The 26,311-nt window shown below is 42.0% G+C and overlaps 1 protein-coding gene across 1 annotated transcript in view; it reads right to left on the minus strand.

Moving 5' to 3' along the window:
- Positions 1-1,315: 1,315 nt before the first annotated feature.
- Positions 1,316-26,311, minus strand: part of LOC109042038 (uncharacterized) — a 503,516-nt gene continuing 478,520 nt past the window's right edge. Inside the window, exons 5-7 of the mRNA XM_019058595.2 lie at positions 13,529-13,558; positions 3,332-3,429; positions 1,316-1,536 (exon numbers count right to left, since the gene is read on the minus strand). Coding sequence (XP_018914140.2) covers positions 3,338-3,429; positions 13,529-13,558 — 122 coding nt within the window. The 3' untranslated portion in view covers positions 1,316-1,536; positions 3,332-3,337. The remainder of the gene's footprint in view (positions 1,537-3,331; positions 3,430-13,528; positions 13,559-26,311) is intronic.

Genomic DNA, 26,311 nt, shown 5'->3' on the forward strand with positions numbered 1-26,311 from the left:
TTAGAGGCCCCTCCATCATTATAATTGCGTCGGCCCCGGCCCACGCCGCACAGTCGAGCAAGCCCTTGTAAGAGGCCAGACACGGAATTTTTTTACTAAAACTTGAAATTTTTATGTTTATTCAGTCAAATTTTGAATTTTAATGTGTGCTTCTTGGAAAAAATGTTATGTGAAAATTAATAGAACTGCGTTTAAACTTCTATAGGCTTCTTCACTTTTTCAAATCATGCTCGACCTGTTCCCATTGACTTAGTGCGCTGCGGGCTGAATATTGAAATCGATAGACATAGCGATAGACTAAGAAGAAAAAATGGATCGATCCTACTGGCGGACGCGAGTGAATTCAATTGTCAAAAAATGTAAATGAGAGACTAACTAATGCGGCAACCCATGAGAAACCCCGTGGTTGGTCCATCATTTCCCTCCTTAGTCTATGACAACCACATGTTAAACCGATAAGATCGTTCCATTTATTCTTCGTCCTCTTTGTCTACAGCATTGTCTATCGATGCCAATAATCAGCACGCTAAGATCAAAGTTCGTTTTTTGTATGTTCCAGTGCGTGTATGCGGATACATCATTCTCGTTTAACTGGCATGGCGCGGTGCTGATTGCGAAGGCGTCTGCATGCGACTATTCGAACTCTAAGGCTGTGCTCGTTGCAGACCCACAAAATTGAAGGAGCGTCAATTTTTCTACGTTCACTGTTACGCTCCGCCAGTTGTTACAGGCAACTAATTCGCTCTGTTTCATCGTTCTCTTGGTCTATCACTTTGTTCATAAATCTTAGTAATGAGCCCTTTGTGCGTCGGTCCGGTAGAAAGGCTGCGATTTGAGATTTGCGAAGGCGAAGCTCAAAGGCGTGATCTTTGCTTGGAATCTTTGGGTAGTTCGGCGAAAGTATGAGTTGAACGCTTTCCCAAGGAATCAGAAGCGGAGCCTTTCTGCGATCGCCCCCGAGCTCAGAGCAAGGAGCTCCCCGAAATCTTCATCGACTAATTAGAAACTTCTGATGAAAAAACCTCTCTGTTTATTTCCTTATCTGAGTGTGCCAGACTTGGCTTAATCCTCTGAAATTGAGCTCCAATTATAATCTCACATCGTATCCTGCCAATCAATGAAGAAAAGACCACCAGATGGGTTGGGAATTAAACTTCCTCAAGACATATTTCCTCATTAAATTTTACAAAAAAAAAAACACGTCGAAACATAGAAAACTTCTATTCAGTGGTAGGTAAACAATTGAGAATGGAATTGAGTGATACGATTGACGAATCTACTCGTCAGATCAGGAAGTTAGAAAAACACATACCAATGCGGGTTTAATAAAAAAGGGGTTTTAATTTCTTATTTAATACTATGGCATTCACATATTTAACAATTTTTTACAAACTTGGTAAACATAACTTTTATGTACATAATTAAATATTTATATTATAAAAAAGAAAAAACTTTGGTTTATGTACAGCCGCAGAAGTCACTTTTCAAGTGCCTGGTTTGACGAATCGAGAGTTGTACAGTTGCTCCTTTGTTCATCTGAAAAAAGAAGGAAAAAACAGGAATGAGATTTCATCAACAAATATTTTATCAGTCCGAAAATAAGGTGAGTAAGATAAAAGGATTTCCTGATGATCCATTATTTTCCAGGTGGTAAAGTTTTTAAACTCAGAAAATATCGTATTAACCAGAAATTATGTAAAAATTGGTTCGTCTATGAGACGCTCCTACAATATTTTTCATCCAAACACACATGCCGGTTGGTTAAAAAGATGTTCCCAATTAAAGAGCGAGAAATCAACAATTTTGCATGGGGCATCGAAAGAAAATAGTACTAAGACAGCATCAGAACACATCAAATGCTCACAATTTGCATTATTTTACTGCCTTTGTAGTTAACTGAACTCCTGCAACTTCAGTCAGGAAATTATTCCAGGGGGTGCAAAATAATATTTTATTGATGACGTTAACAAAAAATATTGTACTAGAAATTGTACGAGTATGTTTTATGTATAGTGAAGAAGAAATGGACGGAATGTTTTCAGATGTTATATAACTTGGTTTTTTTTGTTAAAAAAAAGAATAAAATACGGGAGAAAATTTATAGGCAACAAGAAATACAATTGGGCTGTTTTTGGTTAAAATTGTTCATACCAATCTTATCCTGTGGAACTGGTACCCACTTACCCAGCACATATGATGAGGGATACGACACGAGATTTCTCATGTCCTTATATCCTGGCTTGGAGCTTTCTTGTGCATAAAAGTATATTTTAGAATTGAACATTAGCACCATCATGTTTCTTGCATAATTCCATACATAGGACCAGGATTTCGATCGCTCGACATCGAACTAGCGAAATCCTCCTTGCATATTGGTGTTTCACTTTCAACAAGCGCTTGTAACTCACAAGTGTATCTGGACCTTAAGTCAGTCTAATGGGCCTGTTGCAAACTTTTGCTAGAGCAAAGCTATGAGTTATTTCTATCAGTAAATTTCTCAAGAATCACGATGAACGCATTGGCAAAGTTGCAAATACACTCCTAACTTCACAATCTGCGTAAGAAATATGCGTTCTTTTGAGCTAATTTCCGCAATAAAAACGACATTACGGCACAAGTGAATATTTCGTTGGACATGTTCTATCCAGCTCCTATGCACTAGGATACTACACAATATTCAACCTGACCGATGCCAATCCGCCAAAACATTTGTGCCTGGACGAGATTCTAACCATTTGTTAACAACCCAGCGTGGTCACATTCACGATTTCTTCGCGTTGATAAAGATCCGCTTTGGATGACCTGGTGCTCCCGATTTGTGTGCGGAAGCGTTGGCTATGTTGGGTATTGCAATCGCAAAAGGGTTGAATGGAACGACTCCTCTGACGAAATGTGCACCTGTGCCGTGGTATTGTTTTTGAAGCGGGAAGCTCGAAAAAACGCAAATTTCTTACGCCAATTGGACGTATTTCTATCAAACGGAACTATGTGTATTATGACGTGAGCCCTGTTATACACATATTCTTATGCCGGTCTCAGGGCTCATGTCTTAGTGCACATAATTCCGTTTGGCAGAAATACGTTCAATTGTGAAGTAAGGAGTGCATTTCAGACTTTACCGATGCGCTCATCGTGATTTTTAAGACACTCTCTACGAGTAACAACTCTTATTTTTGCACTAGCAAAAGTTTGCAACAGGCCCATTCTTGACTGCCCCCAAGGAGAATTTTTCCACGGCCGTGGTGGGACAAGGAATGTTGGGTTTGATTAACGATTGCCGAAGGGGTCTGTTTTTCGGGCGATGACGGCGCGAAATTGAAATTGGACTTACTCAATTTCAGCAAGGAGCAGGAGCGGCCTCCCGCAAGAGCAGCGCCACGAGGAAGCCCACGATGAGATACCTCACGTGCAGCATCTCTTTATGTGTCCCTGAAACAAAGGAAAACAAATTTGATTAATGAACAACGCATTTTTCGCACTTTGATACGACTTATCTGAATTCTCAGGGTGAAATCTGGAGAAAATTCAGTCTTAAGCATGGTGCCAAGAATTCTTGACCACGTTCATTTCTTGATTTTCAGCATCTCATTCCCTGACGAGTGAGTTTCCCGATGAAAGTTTTCTCCCACTAAGATATTAGGTTCTCCTTGCTTACATGATTGATACACCAAACATTCAGATAGGTATAGTCAGCCAGTGGCAGAATATGATTTTGTGCGGCAACGATAATCGGAAAAATCCCCACACAATCATGTACTTTGTGCGGAAAAGATAGTCAGCCGGTGGCAGAATATCTTTTCCGCACAAAGTACATGATTGTGTGGGAATTTTTCCGATTATCGTTGCCGCACAAAATCATTTTCGCACAAATCAGATCTCAAAAATCTGGCAACATCGCACAGCAGCTGAGCAGGACAACCATACTCCCGAACATACTACAGAAAATTATTTGTGCGAAAATGATTTTGTGCGGCAACGATAATCGGAAAAATTCCCACACAATCATATACTTTGTGCGGAAAAGGTAGGCAGCCGGGTCAGTTTACCATCTTTGAAGGCCTTTCGCAGCAACGTTGTGCTGGACGTCGAGACAGGACGGCGCGGTCGTCCACCACTGTTGCTGCGAATTACCATCTTGATGTCAACGCCTACCTGATTGCGGTTTGAGGTTTTTAACCATCTTGCAATTGTTCACAGGGGTCGAATTTGAGAATCCAAGATGGTAAATCTCACCTACTATCTGGTTATAAGCACCAAATATTTTTTTCCGTGTGCCCAGGGATTTTCTTACGAAAAACTATGTACCTAACGCTTCAAAGTTCCAAATATGAGCGACAATATTTTTTCCTTTTTTTTCAGCTATTCCTTCGGAGCACAGTCGAATTTTCAATTCCAAAAGCGTTCCTGGCGCTTAAATCATCTAATTCAAGTCAATGGAAGCTTTTCTAATATCCTGATGATTTGAAGATTCAAATATGTTATTTTAGCGATAGAAAAATAAGAGATTCTCGGTTTCTACAACAGATACCCTGACTTTCCCCCGATAAATCCTAGTCTTCTTACACAGCACATCATGCTCTTGGGCATATTTTGCCGCCACCGGCGCGGCTCGCAGCGCAGCGCTTTACGCGTAGTTCAGAGGCAAGAAAAGTGAGGGCGCCTTCATATTTTTTGTACGCAACACGCACATCCATGAAGCACAAATAGTTTTATTCAGTTGCTGTAACGTACTTTCACCCTTTCCGCGCATCCATCGGCTGTACATATAGTTGAAAGAATCGGCATCTAACTGCGAAGATCAAGTCGATGGTGAATGGAAAATTACCAAACCACTTATCTCGATTTGCACCGTTGCAAATCTTCTGTCATATTTTACTTTCCAAAGCGCGCCTGACTATCAATTTTGCTGCAACTTTCATCGTTTTTTTTTTTTTTTTTTTTTTTTTAAATAATGTTTCCTAAAAAATTCGCGCTAAAAAGTTGAGCAGTATTTAAAAAAAAATGAAAAAGGAGTTAAAATTTACAAGATCGCGTCAAGGTTCCGTGGTTTGGTATTTTCACCACCGCTGTGGTGATTTGGCACCCGCGGCAATCGCCCTCAGAAAAATCTTACAAGAATTTCTGAAAAGAACTTCTTACAAGAATATGACTGAGTAGTTTATAGCCAAAATTTTGCTGATTTCCGCGTGTTATCAAGAAAAATTATGAAATTTTCAGTTGGATACTCGAACAGCTTCTTCGCAAAAATACAGTCTGCTAGTGGAAATTTCGCAAAGTTGAAATGGAGTTATGTCTATTTGGACCGCGTTTAGCAGAGAGGAACCAAGCCACATCAACCATTGCCAAATTTAACTGGGCAATTCAATTTTTAACGAGGGAACGTTTGTTGTGGATTCCTCGGAAAATTTTAAGGGAATTCGCTTCGTACTATGCAGAAAGTTCACTGATATTCGCGCAAAAATCCGCATAACCGTTTTCATGAAAACAATTAAATTACCCAATTGAATTTGGCGATGGCTGATGTGGTTTGGTTCCTTTCTACTTAATGCTGTCCGATATCTATAAAGCAACTTTATATGCTCCGGGCTTAGGAGTTTATTTCACTTTTGTTCGGGCCCTACTTTCCCGACGAAAAGTCATTCTGCGGTTTCCCACGGATTTTCAGGAGTGCACGGTAGCCACCGAGACTCGCATCAGAGGCGGACGTGTTTCTATCAAACGGAACTAAGTGCATGATGACGTGAGCCCTGTTATGCACATATTCTTATGGGTCCGGAGGCTCATGTCTTAATGCACATAGTTCCGTTTGATAGAAATACGTCCAGGTGATCTCTAATTCAGACCTCAAAGAGGAACTGCTCCAAGTAAACAAGGAACTTGGGCGGCGGAAAATGGCTGGGCAACATGTGAATTCGCACCATTGTGTCGAGTTATATGCATACAAATGTAACGTAACGCTCTGCGTTTGCCGCTCGCTTCATGACGTAGTAAATTGAGAACTGTGGGAGATGAAGCCCTTCATAAGTCAAGGTTGCCGGATGGCGTGAAAGCCCAGGATATTTTGAATTGCGTTAGATGGGGAATTGTGCTGGATTTGCGGCACAATCTGGTGGCGATGTCATAAGTTCAACGCTTTCCGCGATAACCACCCGTCGCTGCCGGACGGAGCTCCAAGGGTGTTTTATACTGCCCTGCTAAGGAAGAACGCCGAATGAACATTCGGGTGTTGCCAAATTTTCCCGGAGAAAATATTAATTTTCAAGGGAAGATATGAACATTTACCGTGGAAAATTTCTGATACTTTAGATTGGATTGCGTATGCAATTCCGTTGAAATTTGGAAGAAAAAATTCACAAATTTTCCTGTTAATTTGTATTTTATCGCAGGAAATTTTGGCAACGCCTGAAGGTTCATACGGCGTTCTCCTGTGGCACAGCAGTGTAATGCAAAATGTGGAACACTGTAGGTATCCTAGTTCGTAGCTCGTAGTTGCTCTTGAGTGCAACACGAATGTGACGCGATGAAACACAAAACAAAAAGGGGATTTCAGCGCTACTGACTTATTAGTTCGGTAAATTACCCACGTCGTGTTGCCATTTGACCAGTATTTGAGGGGGAAAAACTATATTTCTTGTAAAAATCTGATAACGGCCAACTTTACGTCATTACCTGGCACAGAGATGAACGAAACGGCTCGGAACTTGTTTATAAGGACACCAGAGTTTTTCTTCAAAATATGGAAATCTGATTCGTTTATCTTCTACCTATTCGACGAAAATCGCTCTGCTAAAAATTTTCTCCGTGTTTAAGGGACATTCTTTCTCTCTAGATACTCACATTTGGTCAAGCCCAAACGGAGGCACGTAACTTCCGTACCAAACTTGCAAAATTGATTTCAGAATATAATTTTTTTACGAAATTAGAGCTGTGAAATTTCTGGGCAAATGTTGTTTTGCGTAGAACCACACACAAGAAGAATCAATAGAATTTTTAATTACATACTCCAAACAGTCTTCTTTGCAATACAGATTCAATTTGCAAATAGATATTTTCCAAAGGTGCTATGAACATGTTCATTCGTCTTGAAAATGCCAATTTTTTGCTGTAAAAGATATGAGATTTTTCACAGCATTTCGTGGAAAAATCAACCGTTTCATCTTTTGATTAATACTTTAGGTTAAAATCGACACAGACCACCAATTTTAATAATTTGATATCGCAGAAAAAGAAAGGGAAGTTGTTCCCGATTTCTAACACCCATTCCCTTTTACAAATTCTCTGATTTCTCGGGGTATGTTTCATTTCCTGACTTTTCCAGATACTTTTCATTCCTGGATATTTTCCCCTGATTATTCTAGATTTTTCATTCCCTGCTTTCCTGAACATTTTTCATTCCCTTATTTTTCCGGCTATTTTTCCTTGATTTTTCCGGATGTTTTTCCTTGATTTTTCCGGATATTTTTGAAATTTGATTTTTTTGGATATCGTTCGTTCCCTGGTTTTTCGGATGTTTTCATTCCCCACAAACCCCGGAATTTTTTGATTTCTTTCAGGTTCAACACACCATGATCGAAACTCGGAGGAAACTTTGACAACACCGCGGGTGAGCTCTGGAAAGCAGTATTTAAAATGTTGCCCACCCTTGTTTTCTTTCCTCCCCCCCCCCTCGCCCCCACCTCGGCCCCATCCTCCGTGTTTTCCTTCTTTTATTCGTGACCTCCGGCCCTCGGGCTCGAGTCAGACCTCAAATTAAGGTATTAATTTATAATTTCGACTGTTACTCTCCTAATTAAAAACAAGGGAGCGCACCGCAAAGGGAGCCGAGCTCGGATTCAAAAAATATCAAGGATTCCGCTCCTAAATTATTCACACAGACTACGTTTCGGGACGTGAAAGGATCCTCGGGAAATAAAAAGGTTGAGAAAATCCCCGGCTGGAAGGAAAGGGTTGAAATGAAAGCACTCCTGGAAAACAACCTCGAATTACACGCTGGAAAAGAGCTCGTGACTGGAAATTTAGAGACAGTTTTTGATGGGCCACATCGGGGCTCATTAAACGAGAATGACTCCATGTTTCGTGTATTTTTATCGTTTTTCCAATTTTTAACGCTCATTTTATTTTTTCGATGTTCGTCTTCTTCCAGGGGTTTAGAATGAAAGCATTTATGAAAATAAAAACAACCTCGAATTATACGCTGGAAAAATCCTGTTGATTGAAAATGCAGAGACAGTTTTTGACGGGTAACGTCTGGGTTCGTTAAGACTGAGTTATACTCAAATGTATTTTTTGTTTTTTAATTATTATTTTTGATTCATGAATGATTATTCGATTTTTTTTTTCGAATCTGTCTCCATTATATGGTCACTTTTGACACTCAGAACGGTGATAAAGGCGATAATTTTTTAAACAAAAATTTTATGGTATCTTATTGCATATTCCTTATTTGAAGAGATTTACGTCAGCTTATGAATTGGACTACATTATAGAATGTGCATTTATGTGCATATGGGAGGTAATGGTTTGTATGATGTTTCTAAACCAAGCCAAAATTTGCAGTTTCTAATTGCAAAATGTAGTCCAACTGATTATTCATAATAGCTGATACCATCAAAAAAGAGTCACCGTCTCATACCATTCTAAGGAGAAAATAATTTATTTCAACCGGTTGTTGTACTGATTCATGCACTTTGCAAATTTTCCTATCTACAATTATTTGACCTAATCAGACATACTTTTTAGAAATACCTACCCAAAGATTCCATTAAATGTTTCTCGAAAAAAGGATTGAATATAACATTCCTGTAATTTTGACGGGGATCCCATTAAAAAAACTATTCATGTCATCATTTCAAACCCGCAACAATTTATAAAAATACAACTAACTGATTTACAAACACCTTTATGAAAATGTACATTTGTGAATCAAGGGGTAAAAAATGAAAATAAAAGCACTCGTGAAAAATTAACCAAAATACGACTAATCGATCAAAGGACACTTTTTTGAAAGAGCTCATTTTGAATTTCGGGGAGGGAGGAGGGAGGGCTCGCATAAAATTAACAAAGACAGCTCATCGCGGACACTCTTACTGAAGTGTCCATTTGCGAATCCTGGAGGGGAGGGGCCGGTTCGCGAAAAAAAATCACGAAAGCGGAGAGAGAGAGAGAGGGGGGGGAGGGAGAAAGAAAAGGATGAGCCTTGAGACACATAAAAGCGTGGGCTCCATTGCGTGAAGTGCTTTGCGATACATCGATTGCTCTGCCATTTAAACCTACAGAAAAGAATCGATGAACAGGATGTTCGCAACAAACGCCTAAATAATCGATTCTTTACCGCAGCTTCCAATGGGTAAATCTCGATAATCGATCATTCACGCTTAGTAACTGCAAGAGCTAACCGTGGCTCATAGAGAAATGGACTTACGGCCCTCTTGCGCAACACGACAGAATCGGCGAGAACGAGCGTGACTGGCGAACAATAGCCGGCACTGTGATTGCACGGTAGTACGAAGGACGTATCTGCATTTCCACATACACCCCGGAAAGCATGGAGTTATACGCAGCGCAGGGGTCACGTGGAAATTGAGACACGCTGGAGGGCCGACGTTATAACGTCCGTGCCCGGCGTGAAGCGGACACTCGAACGCTCGGCCATTCCGGACGGAAACAGGCAAGCTGACGTGGAATCGCAATCGCAATCGCGGCAAGTGCCAACGAGGGCAGAGGAATGCAATCAAGAGATGGAACGACAGCGGCCCGCGCCGTGCCGTCGAGGAAACTGTAAACACCCTGCGCGGCGCGAGCCCCCCGCAGCCCGCACACCTCACGTGCCGTGCAGGCTGCATCCGCCCGCGCGGAGGCGTCGAGCTCCAGCCGAGTTGATTTGTTTGGAATTTGTGTCATTTGATACATTAAACGCTCGAGTTTCGAGTGTGAGCATTGCACACTGCACCGTGCACTGTACTCGCGGACGCGCGCGGTGCAGTCGGTGCACGCTCCCGATGACTTTACTCTCTTCTCCGTCGAGCAGCATTGTTGCGATCTTTCAGATTTGGAAAATTAGATTCTCTGGGAATTTGTATAGGCAGTTCACGGAAAATGCTACCCCACCGAAGAAGAACGCCGTATGAAGAAATTTGGCAACATTGAAAGGAAGTTACATTTATTCGTGTGGGAAATGACGAATTTATCGTTTCTCACAAGAAAGAGCATAATTGCGCATCAGCATGGCATAATTTCCGATCAAGAATTGCATTTTTATAAGACGTATTGGGGATTCCTTGCAAAAAGTTTATACGATTGTCGTTCTAATTAAATGCAAAGTTTTGCAAAAAATTGCTTAGCCAATCGCTAAGGTGTGGATATGCCGCTTCCAGGACTTTATGTCCACCTACTTTTCGTCCATCAGATAAATGTCCACCGCTATTTATGTCCACTAAACGTTAAGTCCAGTCTTTATGAAGTCCACATGATTTAATGTCCAACCATAAATATGTCCAAAATTGTCCAAATTGTGGACATGTAATGTCCACATTTTTTTCTTCTCATTTAAATGACAGGAACCACCTCAAAAATAAATGCATACTACTACTACCCTCTCAACCATTTCATTCATGAATCAAGTCATGAAAGAGAACAGACTCTAGGAGCAGATAAAAACATATGTTCATGTGTACACTGTACGGATATGATAAGATGAAAACAAAAGCGGGACCCTAGGAAACGTTCCAATGCCAAATTAAACATTTTTCAGTAACAGATGCAGTCAAAATTGAAAGTCCTCTTTAACTAGTTATTTCGTGCGCCTTCAATCTTGAAGGATACTGCGCAACGCCTCCGACGCGAAATAGTTGCTTAAAGCGTTGCGGCGCGGCAGGCAACCAGCTTGACACGCGCATAGGCGCCTACAAACCTAACGGGATACTTCAAGCGTTGCGCAATGCGTGAAGTATCCCGTTAGGTTTGTAGGCGCCAGTTCGCGTTCTGCGTTCTGGACTATGCGTGTGCATACCTTCGAAGTCGAAGGCGCTATTGATCTCCGCGTCCGAGTCAATTTTGTAATCCAAGGTGGATTTACGTCCCTTCCTCTGAGAAATAACGAATTCTATGATTTTTCACAAAATTCCCAATTCGCCAAACACAAATGAATAAACTAGATGGTCCTAAAATGAATTCCATGATCAAAAATGTTTTCGCGAATTCCGGGGTTTCCTGACGCCAGTCAAATCTATGATGATGTCCTGTTTTTACGTTGATTGACTTCTTCATTTTCTAGAAAATAAAAAAATTAATTCGCACATAAATTATTCTTTCGGGAGACTGAGCGACAGAGGCACCGCCTATCACTAAGGCTATTAGGGTCCACGCGGCGCAAATTTTTTTTGCGATTCCCGATTTTTCGGTTTATTAGACACCCTGATATTTCTCTAAAGGGTAGAAAATTTGGTGAAAATTAGAATTTATGTTTTAAGACAGCCAGCGACAGAGGGACTCAACGCTGAGTCCACGCGGCGCAGCGCGGAAACAATTTGCTCGGATGCCATCTGCGCTGCAATTGATTCCGACTCGCACTCCAATCGATGGAACGCCGCGCTGCAACGAAAGAACCTCCCGAAATCCGCCAACTTCCCCGTAGAAACCAACACGGAGTAGCCGAATTTTACAGGAGCAACGGCAACTCGGCGAAAGCCAAAACGGGAGCCGGAACGAGTGCTCCAATCGCTTAACAATATTCCGAAACGTCGCACAAATGGAGGAGCCAACCTATAAAAACCGCACCACCCCCGCCTCCTCCAACTCGTTAGAAGCTTCGCCTGATTGTCGCCCACACTCGAAGTGATGACGTCAACTACTCCAGGAATTCCGGAAAAACTCCCGCCGGAGGAATCGAAAAAAAGAAGGAGAGAAAAGGACAAGGCGTTTAATCCTTTCTGCAATCTCGTCACTTTCAGAACCGTTTATGCTAGTAATGTTACGATGCGACTGTTCACGGAAAAAGTGACCTTCGTCAATGTTTTTAGTGTTGAGATTTTCGATATAGATAGGTGAAATAATGGAATTTTCAGATTCCGATGGAAAACTCCCATAGCTGTACAAAGAAAATGAGATGAGGGGGTTAGGTTCAATTTTGCACCAAAAGAAGGCATCAAGTTGGATTATGCCCGCGGGCAAAAAAGGGACAAGACAAGGTGCAACCTTAATTCACCCGGCACGTGTTTCCGATTCAAAATTATAGGGCACACACAAAAAATAGTCTGTGCTGATGAAAGAACCTTACAATCACAGGGCTCCTACTTTTTTTCCGTTATACTTACGGAACTTTTCTGTTGTAAAAAGAAAACTGTGGACGTGAGCACAGATCACTTTGTCCTCTTAACGGAAACTTCTGTAACTGTAACAAAGCAAACGCAGGAGACCTGTGAATGGAACTATTTTTTTTCAAAGTAGGTAATTTTGGAACCAACTACTGGAGAGGATATACTTCGGTATTCATAAATAGCAAGGAATAAAAGGCTACTTTAATTTTTAGCGTCGCCAAAGAAGTTAAGGGCGTATGAGACGAACATCTTAGAGTTAAGAAATGAATAAGTGCGAAATTATGCCAGTGTAACGGGACTGTAAATGATGGTGATGCGGTTTTGTCGACTGCAGCGCCTAAGTACAACTATTCGTGCTTTTTGGATGTCCACGTTGCATATCTACGAAGTTGAAGGCGCTTTTGATCTCCGTGTTCAGGAAGAATGTCGACCCTTTGTGGACGAGATCATACGGATCGTCTCACGATAACTGGAATAGTTTTGTTGCCGTAACAGACAACACGTTTTTCGGTCGTATTTTTAGTAGTAATGATAATCACTCGAATTTTTTTGCATTAATCTACACAGGGTTACGTGTTATAAAGCTAATCAAAGATTTATCGCTCTACTTTTCAATTTTGATACATAAGTGGCCGAAAAGGTGCTGCCTATAACGCTGACTTTTTGCCGCGTAACAGACAGTATTTACATAATATTAATTGAGAAGTAGAGCAATAAATCATTAGAAAGCGTTATAGTACGTAATCCTTTGAAGATTTATGCGAAAAAATTTGAGTGATAATCATTTCTACTAAAAATATGACCGAGAAATGTGTTGTCTGTTACGGCGACAAAACTATTCCAGTTATTGTGAAACCGCCCATATGGTATTATTTCACCCCAGCCTGACAGACTCACATTTCAAGACTCATACAATTCCGAGGGTGAAACAACCGCACCACATATATCGGTTTGCGAGGTTGCAGACTTTCTGTCGTGCTTCAGCTTTTAAATGTAAAACTATACTCAACTTTAATTATTAAAACTTCTGAGATTTTTTTTTCTCTGTGCAAAGAAAACTGTGAAAACCTCAAGGCACGATATTGATTTTAAAATTGAATCCGTCAAGCTGAGATTCAATCAAAACACTCACACATCCATGTATCGCACACCCTCACAGACCAAGAACAAGAATAATGGACAAAACAAAAGCAGATGTAATTTTGAGAACTCACCACTTGAACTTGATAAACTCTCCATGCTCCCTGAAACAAAAGAACAGAGTGAAAAATTAGCCAAGCCGCTGTGCAGAACAGAACACACGCTGAATTTACTTGCACCTCGTCGAGGGGTCGAGCGCAGAGGGGTGACTCATAGAGTACTCCCGCGCTAGGGAGAAACGCCGTATGCACATTCGAGAGTTGCCAAATCTCCTTCAATAATCGTTTATTTTTGAGAAAAAATATGAATATTCTTCCTTTAAATTTTCAGAACCAATCTTTAGGTGAGATCGCGAACAAAATTATCAGAAAAATTGGGAGGAAAATAAGCATAAGTTTCCCAGGAGATTCGCGTTATATTAAAGGAAATTTGGCAACGCCTGAGGGTTCATACGGCGTTCTTCCTTAGCACGGCGGAGTACTCCACTCGAAGGGTGAAAAAAAAACGAAAAAAAAGGAAAAGGTTAATGAGAGAAGTAAAGTAACCAGTTTAGCGAGGGAGTCGGCACTCGGTTGATGCTCGCGACAGAGACAGGGGCGTCGGGACGTCATCTCGCCGCGACGCCGGGTAATTTGTCACACGGTTATTGTCCCTATGCGCCGGAGGCTCACCCATGCTTAGCAAGAAGCATGTATCTCCGATTGAAGGCGCTGTGTTGATGCGAGGTTCTAGTTCCGATGCGCCGCGAGCTCTGCGGAGAAGCCTCCGGACGGCCTGCTCCGGACAGCGCTGAGAGTTGCGTGCGCTAATATCTACGGATGCAAGATTGATCACCCCATGCTTCACGTGCGGCCAGCAGTTCCGTTTTTTCCCTGCCGTCGCGTCGCACTCTCCACGTTTTGGATTTACCTTCGTTTCAATCGGGGGTGAGGGGTGAATGAGAGGGTGAGTGAGGATTTCCGGATTGGCGTGTCGTTTGTTTGCAATGTGACCAGAGTTGGTGCCCTCACTTGGACCGTTCGAAGATAAGTCGCTTGCACACGAGATATTCAGATTAATGAATTGACTCCTTAAATGGACGTATTACTGGCAAACGTAACTATGAGCATTAAGTCATGAGCTCTAAGACCCATATGAATGTTTGCACTGCAGGGCTCACGTCATAACGCACTTAGTTCCGTTTGGCAGAAATACGTCCAAATGGACCGCGTTCAGCAGAAAGGAACAAAGCTACATCAGAAATCGCAAAATTTAACGACCGATTCAACTTTTTACGAGAGAACGTTTGAGCAAAATTATTTGAAAATTTTAAGGAATTTACTTCTTACCATAGGGTAAATTCACTGAGATTCGCACAAAAATCCACACAACCATTTTCATGTACAAAATTAAATTGCCCACAAAATTGGACTAATTGTGTCCGTACCAAAAGAGAATATCCGAAGTTACACCATTAAAGTGTTAAGTGTAGCAGGGCATGAATTCTAATATAATTTACTATTATTATGTGGTAAAAAAAATTCAGGATCAGGAAGACACGATTCTACTGTTCCCTGTAGAACATCTGCGCTCGAATATTGAAATACACTTTTAATAATTTTCAAGTCTAATCATACCGATTTCAATCTGTTTTTAAAGTTTGACCGGAAATATGTATCTAGCCAAAGAAAATATATTGTTTTTGCGGCCCAGAATGACTTCTCGATCATACGCATATCAATAATTGACTTCGATTTGAATATATGGACCACATTTTGCAGTAAGGAACTACTATTCTTAGCCCATTTTAGAAACAACATATTTGCCATTGCTTCCCCTCCGCAGAAAGGTGCTTTTACGGGGAAGCCAGAGATAGTGGTCCCTTATTGCAAAATGCAATTCATACATCAATCGAAAAACGAGAAACAATGACTTTCTCTTTTACACCGGGATCCACAGTCGAAATCGGGAGCTCACCCCCAGCATCGACGACATCAAGAAGGCGCGTGAGATTGCACCGAAGGGGGTGGGGGATGGGAAAAGCGTAGGCGGATCTTTGACTCTACGTGCGTCACGGAGGCACGGGGTACGACGACGGGGTCGGCGAGTTCAAAGGAGGCGCTTACTTTGAAAAAGTCACGGTAATGAGACAAGACAATGGGATGTTCTCCCCATTGAGCCTCTTACGCCCCAACCCCATCCGCGCTTTCGTCCCCGTTTTTTTTCGATGGCGAAAACACCCGAGTCCCGAGTCGCGATCCCCCACTCTGTGCGGAACAATAAGCGCAGCGTGGCGCCCGGACCCCCTGGCCCCGATCCCGATCGGCCCCCCTCGCCGCACAATGGATCGAGTCGATAGGAGAAGTCCGACAAAATTCGGACATTTTAAAAGCTCATAACTCAATTATTACAAAACGTAGGGATGTTTTAAACGCGGTACCGTTGGTTTTCTCGTAAAATTTACCTGAGGAGGCACTCCTCAAACTTTGAAATTTCACATAATAAACATCTAACTTTGCAATTCTGATTACAAATAAATTCATGTCCGACCTCCGACCTCTTTCATTGACTCGATCCACTGTGCGGCATCAGGACGCCGGCTCGTGTCCCATCGTTGCCGCGTTGAAAAGTTTGCGACAAATGTCAATCGAGCGCATTATCAGAATCAAGTTCATCGATTCATGAAGAGTGGGAATTTCAGACCTGGCAAGCGCCGTCAGATGTTGCCAAAACCCTGCAACTTGTCTTCTCATTTGACAGGTATTATAGGGCGCGTGAATAACTACGTAAGCACAGACAATATTCTTTAGACACCCTGAGCAAAGTTTTGGTTTACTGTTTCTTGTATCTTCCCTGTAGTGCAAACGCTAATTCCGAACGTCAACGCTCAGATTCGCTAAATGATGGCCACTGACCAAAGATATAAGCAATCGGTGTGACAATCCAAATCTAATGGGCAGTTGCGGTGTTCACACAATCGTGTTTTGATGATTGATTCTCGTATATCAGCTAAAAATAATAAAATCTGTCTAAACAGCACCTCTCTACGATCAATATTATAAAGCCGAGATATTGCCCTTTGAAAAGTCGGGTTTTTGACGTCATCCATCGCGGTAGAGTCACCCTTGGTTTCTTCCACCTTGCTTCCATCCGATTCTTAACACTTCACGTTGAACAACCAGTGCAAATGTGTGTCACACCGACTGATGAAAGCAAGGTGGAAGAAACCAAGGGTGTCTCTACCAGGGTGGATGACGGCAAAAACTCGACTTTTCAAGGGGCGATATCTCTCTATTTGAAGCTGTGGTATGAGGAATCGATTATTAAAGTGTTCGTTGCGAACACCCGGTTTATCGATCCTTTTCAATAGATTTAAATGGTAGATCAATCGATACATCGCAAAGCACGCCACGCCACCAGCGTCGAAACCCATTTTTTCAGTGTGTCCGAAACACGCGTCGTGTGATGAAAGAGTTTCACAAAATAAATTGTGAAGACAAATGAAAGACAGATGAAAAAGAGGCTTCATCAGAATGGACCGAGGAGGTTTTAAAGAGTACGGAAATGGTAACGCAAAGGGAATAAGCGTTACCACGACGTCACGTCGGAGAAAGGGTAGGTGCGAGTAATTCGCGCCTCAGCTCACTTTCTCTTCTGCATGACGTGACAGTGAAGAAATGTAAAACTGACAAGTCATTTGATACCGCGCTACGGACTCAACTCGGAGACCTCCGTCTTGCATTTCTCGACGAGAGCCCGGATCCCTTCTGCGCTGGCACCTTGACTCAATTATCCTCGCCCTTTTGACCTAAAGACGTAACTCAATTTCCACATGAGCCTTGACAAGCATGGATTTATATGGAGAACAGGGCTCACATGGAAATCGAGTCACGCCGTTACGACCGAGGAGTGAGGTTATACTCTCGTGGTGTTCTATATTACATAGTTCTATTTGTCAGAATTTGAATAGGATGCGTGCGGGAAGAGGCCAAGACTATAAGAATGAAAAATAACTCATGGCACTTTATTTCGTTCCGAACGCAGCGGAAAATGGGGCGTAAGAACGGGCTCCAGAGTGGCCAAAGGAATTTAGCATTAGAATTCTCTGTCGTTCCAACGTTTTTTCTGACCATTTTTACGAAATTCTCTGACTTTTGAAACGCAACATACGGCATGACAAATAAACTACATTTGCAATTATGAGCTATCCTGCCTAATCCGTCAAAATTAAATACTTATTTACAACCACTTATAGAAACCAATAGTGCTTACATTGTTTCTAAACTGAGTCAGAATTTGTCATTCCTAATTGCAAAATGTTGCCAAAGTAATAATAGGTTTTTTCGATCCTTCTCAGAGGAAGGCTAAAATCATGTGATAAAACATATTTTCGTCATTTTTGTTGACAAAATTTTTCCCAGATTTTTGGTTTGATTTGCTAAATTTTCTCCACCGCCCCTAAGGTTTTCCTACATTTTTACTTTTTTCGGGTTATCACTCGGATTATTACATACAGCAATATTGATGTGGATGTCATGAGCTAAGTTGGAACTGATTTTTATGCTCGCACACCCAGCAAGCATGTATTTTATTTGTCTATATGATTTTCCATACGATACAAATTCAGTTCAGGGCACGGAGGTCAATTTAGAGCGGATTACATGGGAATGCATTGAGTAGCATCAACTTTGAAGCAAAGAGTTTTGAAGTTTTATTCATTCCTAAGACTCGATGTTCAGGAAAAAATTTGATGACCAAGTTCGCGTTCAAAATATTTCGTTCTAATTTTTGAAAAATAATTGATTGAAGCCAGATCACGTTTAGAAATGTTTATTTACGGTTGAATATATTCCACAGATGCATTTCGGGGACATTTTATCCTTTTTCAGCGTATACCAAAATGTAAGAAAAGTACAAAGCGCAAAATTACATAAGAGACATACTACATACTTCTACATGCTACATTTCTAACCGTGGTCCGGCTTCAATAAATTATTTTTTAACATTTTTGAAAGAACCGCGCTTTATGCAACTCCGAACACATTTTATCTTGCTTCTGCGCCGAAAAAAAAGGATACTGATTCTACATTCTGAATGTGAAAAAGTATGCGAGAACTCACAAAACGCTGAATTAACCGCTACGACAATTACTATAGCCATGACATGATGTAAAACTAACTACTGCGGCGGTTAATTCAGCGTTTTGGGAGTTGCCACACACTTTTTTACATCTAGAATGTTTAATCAACAACCTCTTTTTACTGGGTGAATTTTTGGCGGGAGAAAATATACAATCAGTAGAATTGAAAACAATTCCTAACAAATTATTTTCGAAAATGCGACTTTTCGCGCTTTTGCTAGACTCTGTAAATGCGTTAAGAGTCTTAAACTGTTAGACGAACGTCTTTTCTTCAAAGCTCTGGATGTAGTCCCGGCTGGTTTAAGCTATCCCATTGTCTGGGCTCCAGACGAAACTCATTTAAAGAATTACGGGTGGAAGGCACTCGGTCTTTCCGCCGGGAGACGGGCGAGAAGGAGAGGCTGGGCGCGAGACGTGAGGCGAGAATGGAGGTGGCGAAATCGGATATTCCGAGGCCGCGAAAGAAGCACCTTGCGCGCTACTCGACTCTCACGTTAATTGGAGGAAGACGGCCCGGGTCCGAGTTCGAGTTCCCGGCGTCCCGACGCCCGGCCCAGCGTCCCGACGCCCCGTCACTCGGCGCGGCGTCCGGCTTGATTCACTTAGTCCGTTAGCGACTTGGCATTCATCGACGATCCCTCTAATGCTCGCTCCTTTCATCTGTCAGTCTTCCCACGTGCTCCGCCGGCAATCTTTCACCGGTTAATTTCATTTCAATTTTTTTCTCGCCTCCCGTCTTCCCAGTCTCTTCGACGCTCTCATTCACGACTCCGTCGTGTCGGCAACCGTGCTGCCTTTTAACCTGCCCTCTCTTAATTTTCTTCATCGCTTCCTCCTTGCCAGGTCGCTTCTTCGACTTGGTCCGTTACAAATGATGCGACCTGAAAATACCGATTCTAGGGGTAAAAATATCTAAATTGACCCCCCTTAGTTTTTTACTGGTACTCATTAGAGTTTGAAAAATTTATTTTTGACTCTAATTATACTTTTTGGAACTTCTTGACTTCGATTTCCCCGCGAAATGGTGTGGACCCAGCACCAATTCTCCACCTTGTTACATACAGTATTTGGGCCACCTCTTAGTGTTTTTTTTCTCATTTATCTAAGTTGAGAGGGGTCCAGGGGGTTCAATACCTTAGGGAAACTCATTTTTTTGACTAATTACAATACAGCAAATTGAATACCGTTATTTTTGCACTCTAACCTACATGTAAACCATTACAATAAAAAACATCCGAATACCTTCTTCATTTCATCTTCTTTTCCACCTTTCTATCCTCATTTGAAACAGTTAATTTTGAGTCTAAAAGTCCCGCATCCGTCGCGGCCTGTGAAAAAATAAAGCTAGGGTTAAGGCGCGAACGGCAACACGGCTGCCTTTTAACCTGGTCTCTCTCCACTTGCCCTATTATCCCTCGCTTGCCAAGTCGTTCCTGTCACTTATTCTTTCTCGGCGCCTGCTTCTGTAACTTTCCGCGCGTTCCTCTTCAGTCCGTCTCGTCTTCATTTCAGAAGGAGCCTCTTGAGGGATTGCTCACCCGACGCACGACCCGGAGGAATTAGGCTATCATTACACCGCTTGATGAGAGACTTGTTCGGAATCGGAACGAGGCAAAGTTTCCGCAGAAGTTGCGAGTCCGGCACGGAACGGAGCGGGACGTGGCTGGAAAGTCGGAGCTTTGAATTATGTGAAACAATGCGGACGAGGATCTCTATGTCTTGGAAATCAAAGTTTTCCGGGAAGTTCTGACTTTTTGAATCGGTTTTTGACAGCTCCGCAAGGAGCGAATGAAAAGAGCTGAGCGGACTAGAGGTATCTACACTGGAAAGAGTGTTGGGAATTCCGCTAACGTGCCTTCAAATTAGGCGTAAAACTGATGTCTAATTATACAGAGAGGAAGCTCTGCCAAGCGCAATTTTCTAAAGAGATATGCCGTTGTAATCTGGGGTAATCATGGCCAAAAAGCAGTGCACGCTAAAAAACCGAAATTTGAAAATCGCGGTCTAAATTAGCTGAAAGCCTAGGGGAAACCAAACTTCAGCTAAGTCAGCAACATTTTGAAGTGTTTACATCGAGAAACCCGAATAAAATAGACATTTAAAAACTTGAAACGTTGCAATTGAGGTATGAATGTTTTTTTATCTTCCGTCGATGGTGAGAAATTGTGTCACTGCGCACTTTTTGAACTGTGGTTTCAGCGGTAGTCGTGCAATCTTCTGCCATCAAGTCGATCGAAACGATAATCTGAAAGGCGCTCTGAGCAACTATTCCACCTCAGAAGTATTGCACAGTATCAAGCGTAATTGAAGGCGCACTGCCGTATGTAACGTTTACCGCTGTGTAGATTCCTACCAATCAAACATGCCTCAAGTTCGATCGATTTTTGTGAAACTTGGGGCCAGAGGGCATTTTTTAACGGCAAACATGAATCTCAACTCAAATTTTCAATATTCGAAAATCCAAGATGGTGTAAATGGCCTGCAATGCTATCTGCACGCCTTCAAAATTAGTCAAATTTGTCATCGAGGTATCTCTTCTTTTTCTTTGCAGTTTCAAAATCTTTCACTTTTTTCGACTTCCGCACCTCGATTGCATATATTACTAATTTTAAAAGCATTAAGATAGCTCTTTAATAAGTTCACTTCCACAAACTTAGATTTTTGAATTTTGAAAATTTGAGTTGAAATTCATATTTGCCGTAAAAACAAAGCCCCTGTCACTAAGTTCCACAGAAATCGATCGGACAGGAATCGCGAGTCTTAGGATCAGCAGGACACTAAACAGTGGTAACGATATAAGTCAATTTACATGTGGCAGTGCGCTTTCAATTACGCTTGATACTGTGCAATACTTCTGAGGTGGAATAGTAGCTAAGAGCGCCTTCAAGAATCTCCCTTCGATTTGATGGCATAGAAGCTGCAGATGGGCACTAGAATAAAAATAAGAGAACACAATTTTCCTACAGACGTTCAGGTTTAAAAACCAGTCCTGAACCTGGAAATAAAATTCGCTTTACTCGCTCCAAGAAGCCACCCGCTTTTACACCCTCCGCTACCGGCGCAGCGCCGAAAGGAAACCCACCGTAAAACCATCAAGTGAAAAACTCCCGTAAAATCCGGTGTCTCGCACCGGTCGGAAGCGAGGCGACTGGCGACCGGGCAAGTCGAAATAATTACGAAACTTCGCCGCCACGCAACCGCCCTTAGCGGGCGTCGAAGAGCAGTAACTCCTCTCGAAGTTGAGCCGCAGGGGATATGTGCTGTTACGGGCATCAAGGCCCACTCGAGAGTGGACTTACTGCGCTGTTGTGGAGGGAGGAACGCCTTGTTGTTTTCGCCGGCGACATGACTACCTGTAAGCATTAATGGGGCGGTGAGGAGGGGGGGAGGGCGGTGCGGATACAGCTCATTATCATACGTTCTTTTTCCTTTGGCTCGGCGCTGCTCGGGAGCGGCGTAAACTATGCGTGTTGTGTGCCGAGCAAAGGAGCCAACTTCCTGAGCTTAATGAGACAACCCGGTCGACTCGGTCGTTCCTGATGTTAACAGTTTAACAAAGTAAAGCTCCAGCTATCCTGCGGGCACCGCCAAGCCGTCTCACGACCCTGCCAACACTGCTGCCGCCCTAACCAAGACAACAGTAAGTGCAAAATTGGACCGCGTTAAACAGAAAGGAGCCAAGCCACATCAGCTATTGCAAAATTTAACTGGGCAATTTAATCTTTCATATGAAAAATTTTGTGCGGATTTTCTTGCAAATTTCAGCAAATTTTCTCCCTAGTACGAAGCAAATTCCTTAACATTTTCAAGGGAGTCCGCTCAAACGTTCTCTTGAAAAAATTAAATTTCCCGGTTAAATTTGGCAATAGCTGATATGGCTTGGTTCCTTTCTGTTAAACTCGGTCCAATTAAGTTTTCCGAGCTTGGACTGGGGGCTGTACGCGGAAAAAGGGATGATGAATGAACTATATTCAGTCCTGATTTTGGCGCCAGTTAAAATAACCATACTTGGATTGCATTTTGCAAAAAGGAACCACAAGCATTGCAATGTTGCTAAGATTGTGCAACTTCATCCATTGCAATATCTACTATTGAAATCCTGGAAAAATGTGAAATTTACGAGGAAATTTTTGTCCTAAATTCACAGTTTTTAGCAAGTAAAATAGAAACTATTCATAGTTGATCAGGTTTTTTTCCAAGACAAAAGAAGCTGCATAATCTTAGCAACATTTCAATACTCCTGGTTCCTTTTTGCAAAATGCAATCCACCTCTGGTGCCTTGTTAAACATTTTGGAGAGAAATTCTGTGCCGGAGTCTATAGGGACGCATTTCTGCCAAACGGAACTATGTGCATCAAGACATGAGCCCTGAGACTCATAAGAATCCACGCATAACAGGGCGCACGTCGTAATGCACATAGATCCGTTTGGCAGAAATACGTCCATTAATCGCCCAAAAATCCCGAATTATGTGAAAAAGGAGTGGAATCTATTCTCATTACGAAAAGACGTTCAATATTACGGAGCGGAATCTAGTCTTTTTTTGCAGAGGGTCAAACGGTTTCACTCCGCATCCTCATAACTCGGGGTTCCCAGGCAGACTCCACAACCGAATTTCACTCCAAAGTTTTTAACAGTGTAAAGTTTGCTAATTCTTAAGTTATCTCTAGTTGAGAGATGAAAAATTTTAGCGCATTTCTTGGTTGAAACCACACTCAGCTGCAAATATGACGATATGTATCATTCCTTATTTTTTGTGTACATTATAGTCGTTCCTTAAACAGCTTCTTGCCTCGGACTCTAGATGGTCTCCGTTTTCATCACGAGAGGTTTAAGGAGGTCCTTAACGAAGCATAAAAAAATGACAATTTTAAGAGAGATTGGCAGGAGAGGATACCATTTTAGTCGAGATAACAGTAAGTAAAATTCTCATTTTTCACATTCATAATCTTGTGAAAAAATGGTATTGTTTGAATTGATTTAGCAACCTTGGGATGGAGTTGCGTTCATTCGCCTAAAAACCTACAAAATCTTCAATAAATTCATCATAGTAATCAACTTAAAGCTCCTTCATACGACCTCCCCTCAAGAAAATTCCACATAACGGTCACTTTTCCATTAACACACCTTAACTCCTGTTAACCCACGCATCTCGTAAACCCAGGAATGCGGTCAAAAGAGGCGCCAAGAGGCCGCCGCGCCGTGAAGAGCACCACCTCAACTTATTATTCATCCTCGAGAATTCCCAGCCTTTATTGCGCCGGAGTCCGGATTTATACGGCGTTAACAAGTAATAACGGCATCGGAGGGGGGGAGGGGGCGCGGGGATTTCTCGTAAAAGCTAACAACCTCGCGCTCGCAGCATCCGACTCTCGACGGAAAAATTTCACAAGAGGGAAAAATTAGAGAGCGCACCTGCTTAGCGTTCGGGGGCGCGCATTTTTCGAGGCCGGGCGGGGAAGGGGAGGCGGTTGCTTTGCGGGTTGCAGTCGGGGGAAAAGGAGGCGCTGAATAATAGACTTCATTTTAATGCCGGAAGGAGAGTTGCCGAGCAGAGAGTGGGGCTTACTTGGATTTGTTACGACCGAGCCGAGGGTGTTCGACCCGAGCTGATTTTTGTGAGGTCTACGTCACTACATGTCGTACGTCAGGGGGCATCGATGAATGTAGGGTGGGAGTGGTTGCCCCCCCCCCCCCCCCACGTAATATTAGATATTTTATCCGGGGAAGGGGGATTATTGCGAGCAATTTTTACATTTTCAATTTAAGCAAACTTGACCTATTTAAGATGAATTCTGTACAATTTTTGAGTGTTATTGAGATTTATAAAGATATTACACGATTTCTCCTTGTCGATTAAAATTTAACATTTTTCGCACCATTTTCGGCAATTTTTGAGTAATTTTTGAGATTTTTTCCAGTCACACTACCTACCTTTCTCCTATGAAGAAATCGTGCAAGAGGGCAAAACGAGGCAAACTGACTGGTCATCAATATTATTATCAGCTTGCTTTTGCATGTATATGTTACACCCCGTTGGCGTAATTGCCCAGTCCGCGAACTGGCCATTTGATTTGCCCAGTCCGCGAACTGGCCGGTGGAAATTTGAAAAATTACGCCAACGGGCTACCCCTAATTTTAAAGACGCTTATGATGACTAATCGGAAGATAAACATCACAACAAAAAATGTAAAATGCCCGTGTCAAGCAATTAAAAATATAAAAATCGTGGGTGTAAAGTACCCATGTTGAAAATCTTGGATGTAAATGCCCGGCTTTTTCTCCAAAAACCGCTTCGTAGGGTTGCATTTTAATAGCTTCGTGGTAGCAAGTGTTCAAGTTCCATTGCACGAGCCGCAGGCCAAGGCTCCATGCGCTCGTCTTATTATCCCTCATCCAGGCCGTGAGCGATTCCATTACTGCTGCATTACCTCTTTCCACGGAACCCTGACTCTGAGGATACCTAGGGCGTCCATTGACGAGTATACTAGTCCTGGCCATAACTTTGCAAGCTCTTTGATAATATTAGCGGTAAATTCTCTTCCGTTGTCCGCCTGCAAAACGTGCGGCGCAGCAAAATCAATGAAAATTTTTTTCTGGTTTAGAAGTACAAAAATCAAATAAAAATTAAGAAGAAGTTTCTTTTTCATTTTGTTCAATAAATTAGAAATTTTTCCTCATCAGCTGACAGTCCTAAGCCTGTACAAAGTGTGAAGGTGAAATTGTTGTGATGTTTATCTTCCGGTTAGTCATCATAAGCGTCTTTAAAATTACGGATAGCCCGTTGGCGTAATTTTTCAAATTTTCACCGGCCAGTTCGCGGACTGGGCAAAGGGGGTGGCCAGTCCGCGGACTGGGCAATTACACCAACGGGGTGTAACATACAAAAAATGGAGATTATGAACTTCAATACCATTTCTCCAAAAAGGGAATATAAATACAAGTATATATAAACAAGCAGTTTCAGCGCAAAAATTTGAAGAGGTAGCCGAAATCGAGGTCGTAATTAGCTGATAGTACATCGATTTTGGAACTGAACGGAAAAAAATAGATACCTTGTTCGCAAAGTTCGATAATATTGAGGAAACCATAACAGTATGTTAGGCCAATTCCGCCATCTTAAAATTTTGAGGACCAAAATTTAAGTTGAATTTCAAGTGTTTCCTCAACAAATGGCACCAGGTGTCACGTTTCACAAGTATCAATTGAGCAGGAGCCGAGATGACATTTCAGGCCAATATTACTATCTTAGATTTTTGATTTTTTTAAAATTTGAATCAGAATTGATGTTTGCCGTCAAAAAATACCCCATGACCCCAAGTTCCAAAAAAATCGATCGAACTTGAGCCATGTGTCATAGGATCGGTAGGACTCCACACAGCGGTAAACAATAGAAGTCAATTTACAAAGAGCAGTGCGCCTTCAATTACGCTTGATACTGTGCAATACTTCTGAGGTGGAATAGTTGCGCAGAGCGCCTTCAAGAGTGTCGCTTCGCCTTGATTGCAGAGGATCACAATTAACACGGAAATCACTCTCCAGCGTGTGCGCAGTTGTTCTTTTTTTCATGACTGTCGGTGATATAAGAAAAACTCATACCTGAATTTGCAACGTTGCAAGATTTTCAATGCCTATTTCAGGCGGCTTAGCCAATGTGAACACTTTAAAGTCTGTCAAAGTTTTTTCAAGATATTATGAAAAATTTTATCTTCACGTATCATTCGAGTTTGTTTGTATC

This window comes from Bemisia tabaci, chromosome 6 (assembly GCF_918797505.1).
Source record: "Bemisia tabaci chromosome 6, PGI_BMITA_v3".
NCBI lineage: Eukaryota > Metazoa > Arthropoda > Insecta > Hemiptera > Aleyrodidae > Bemisia > Bemisia tabaci.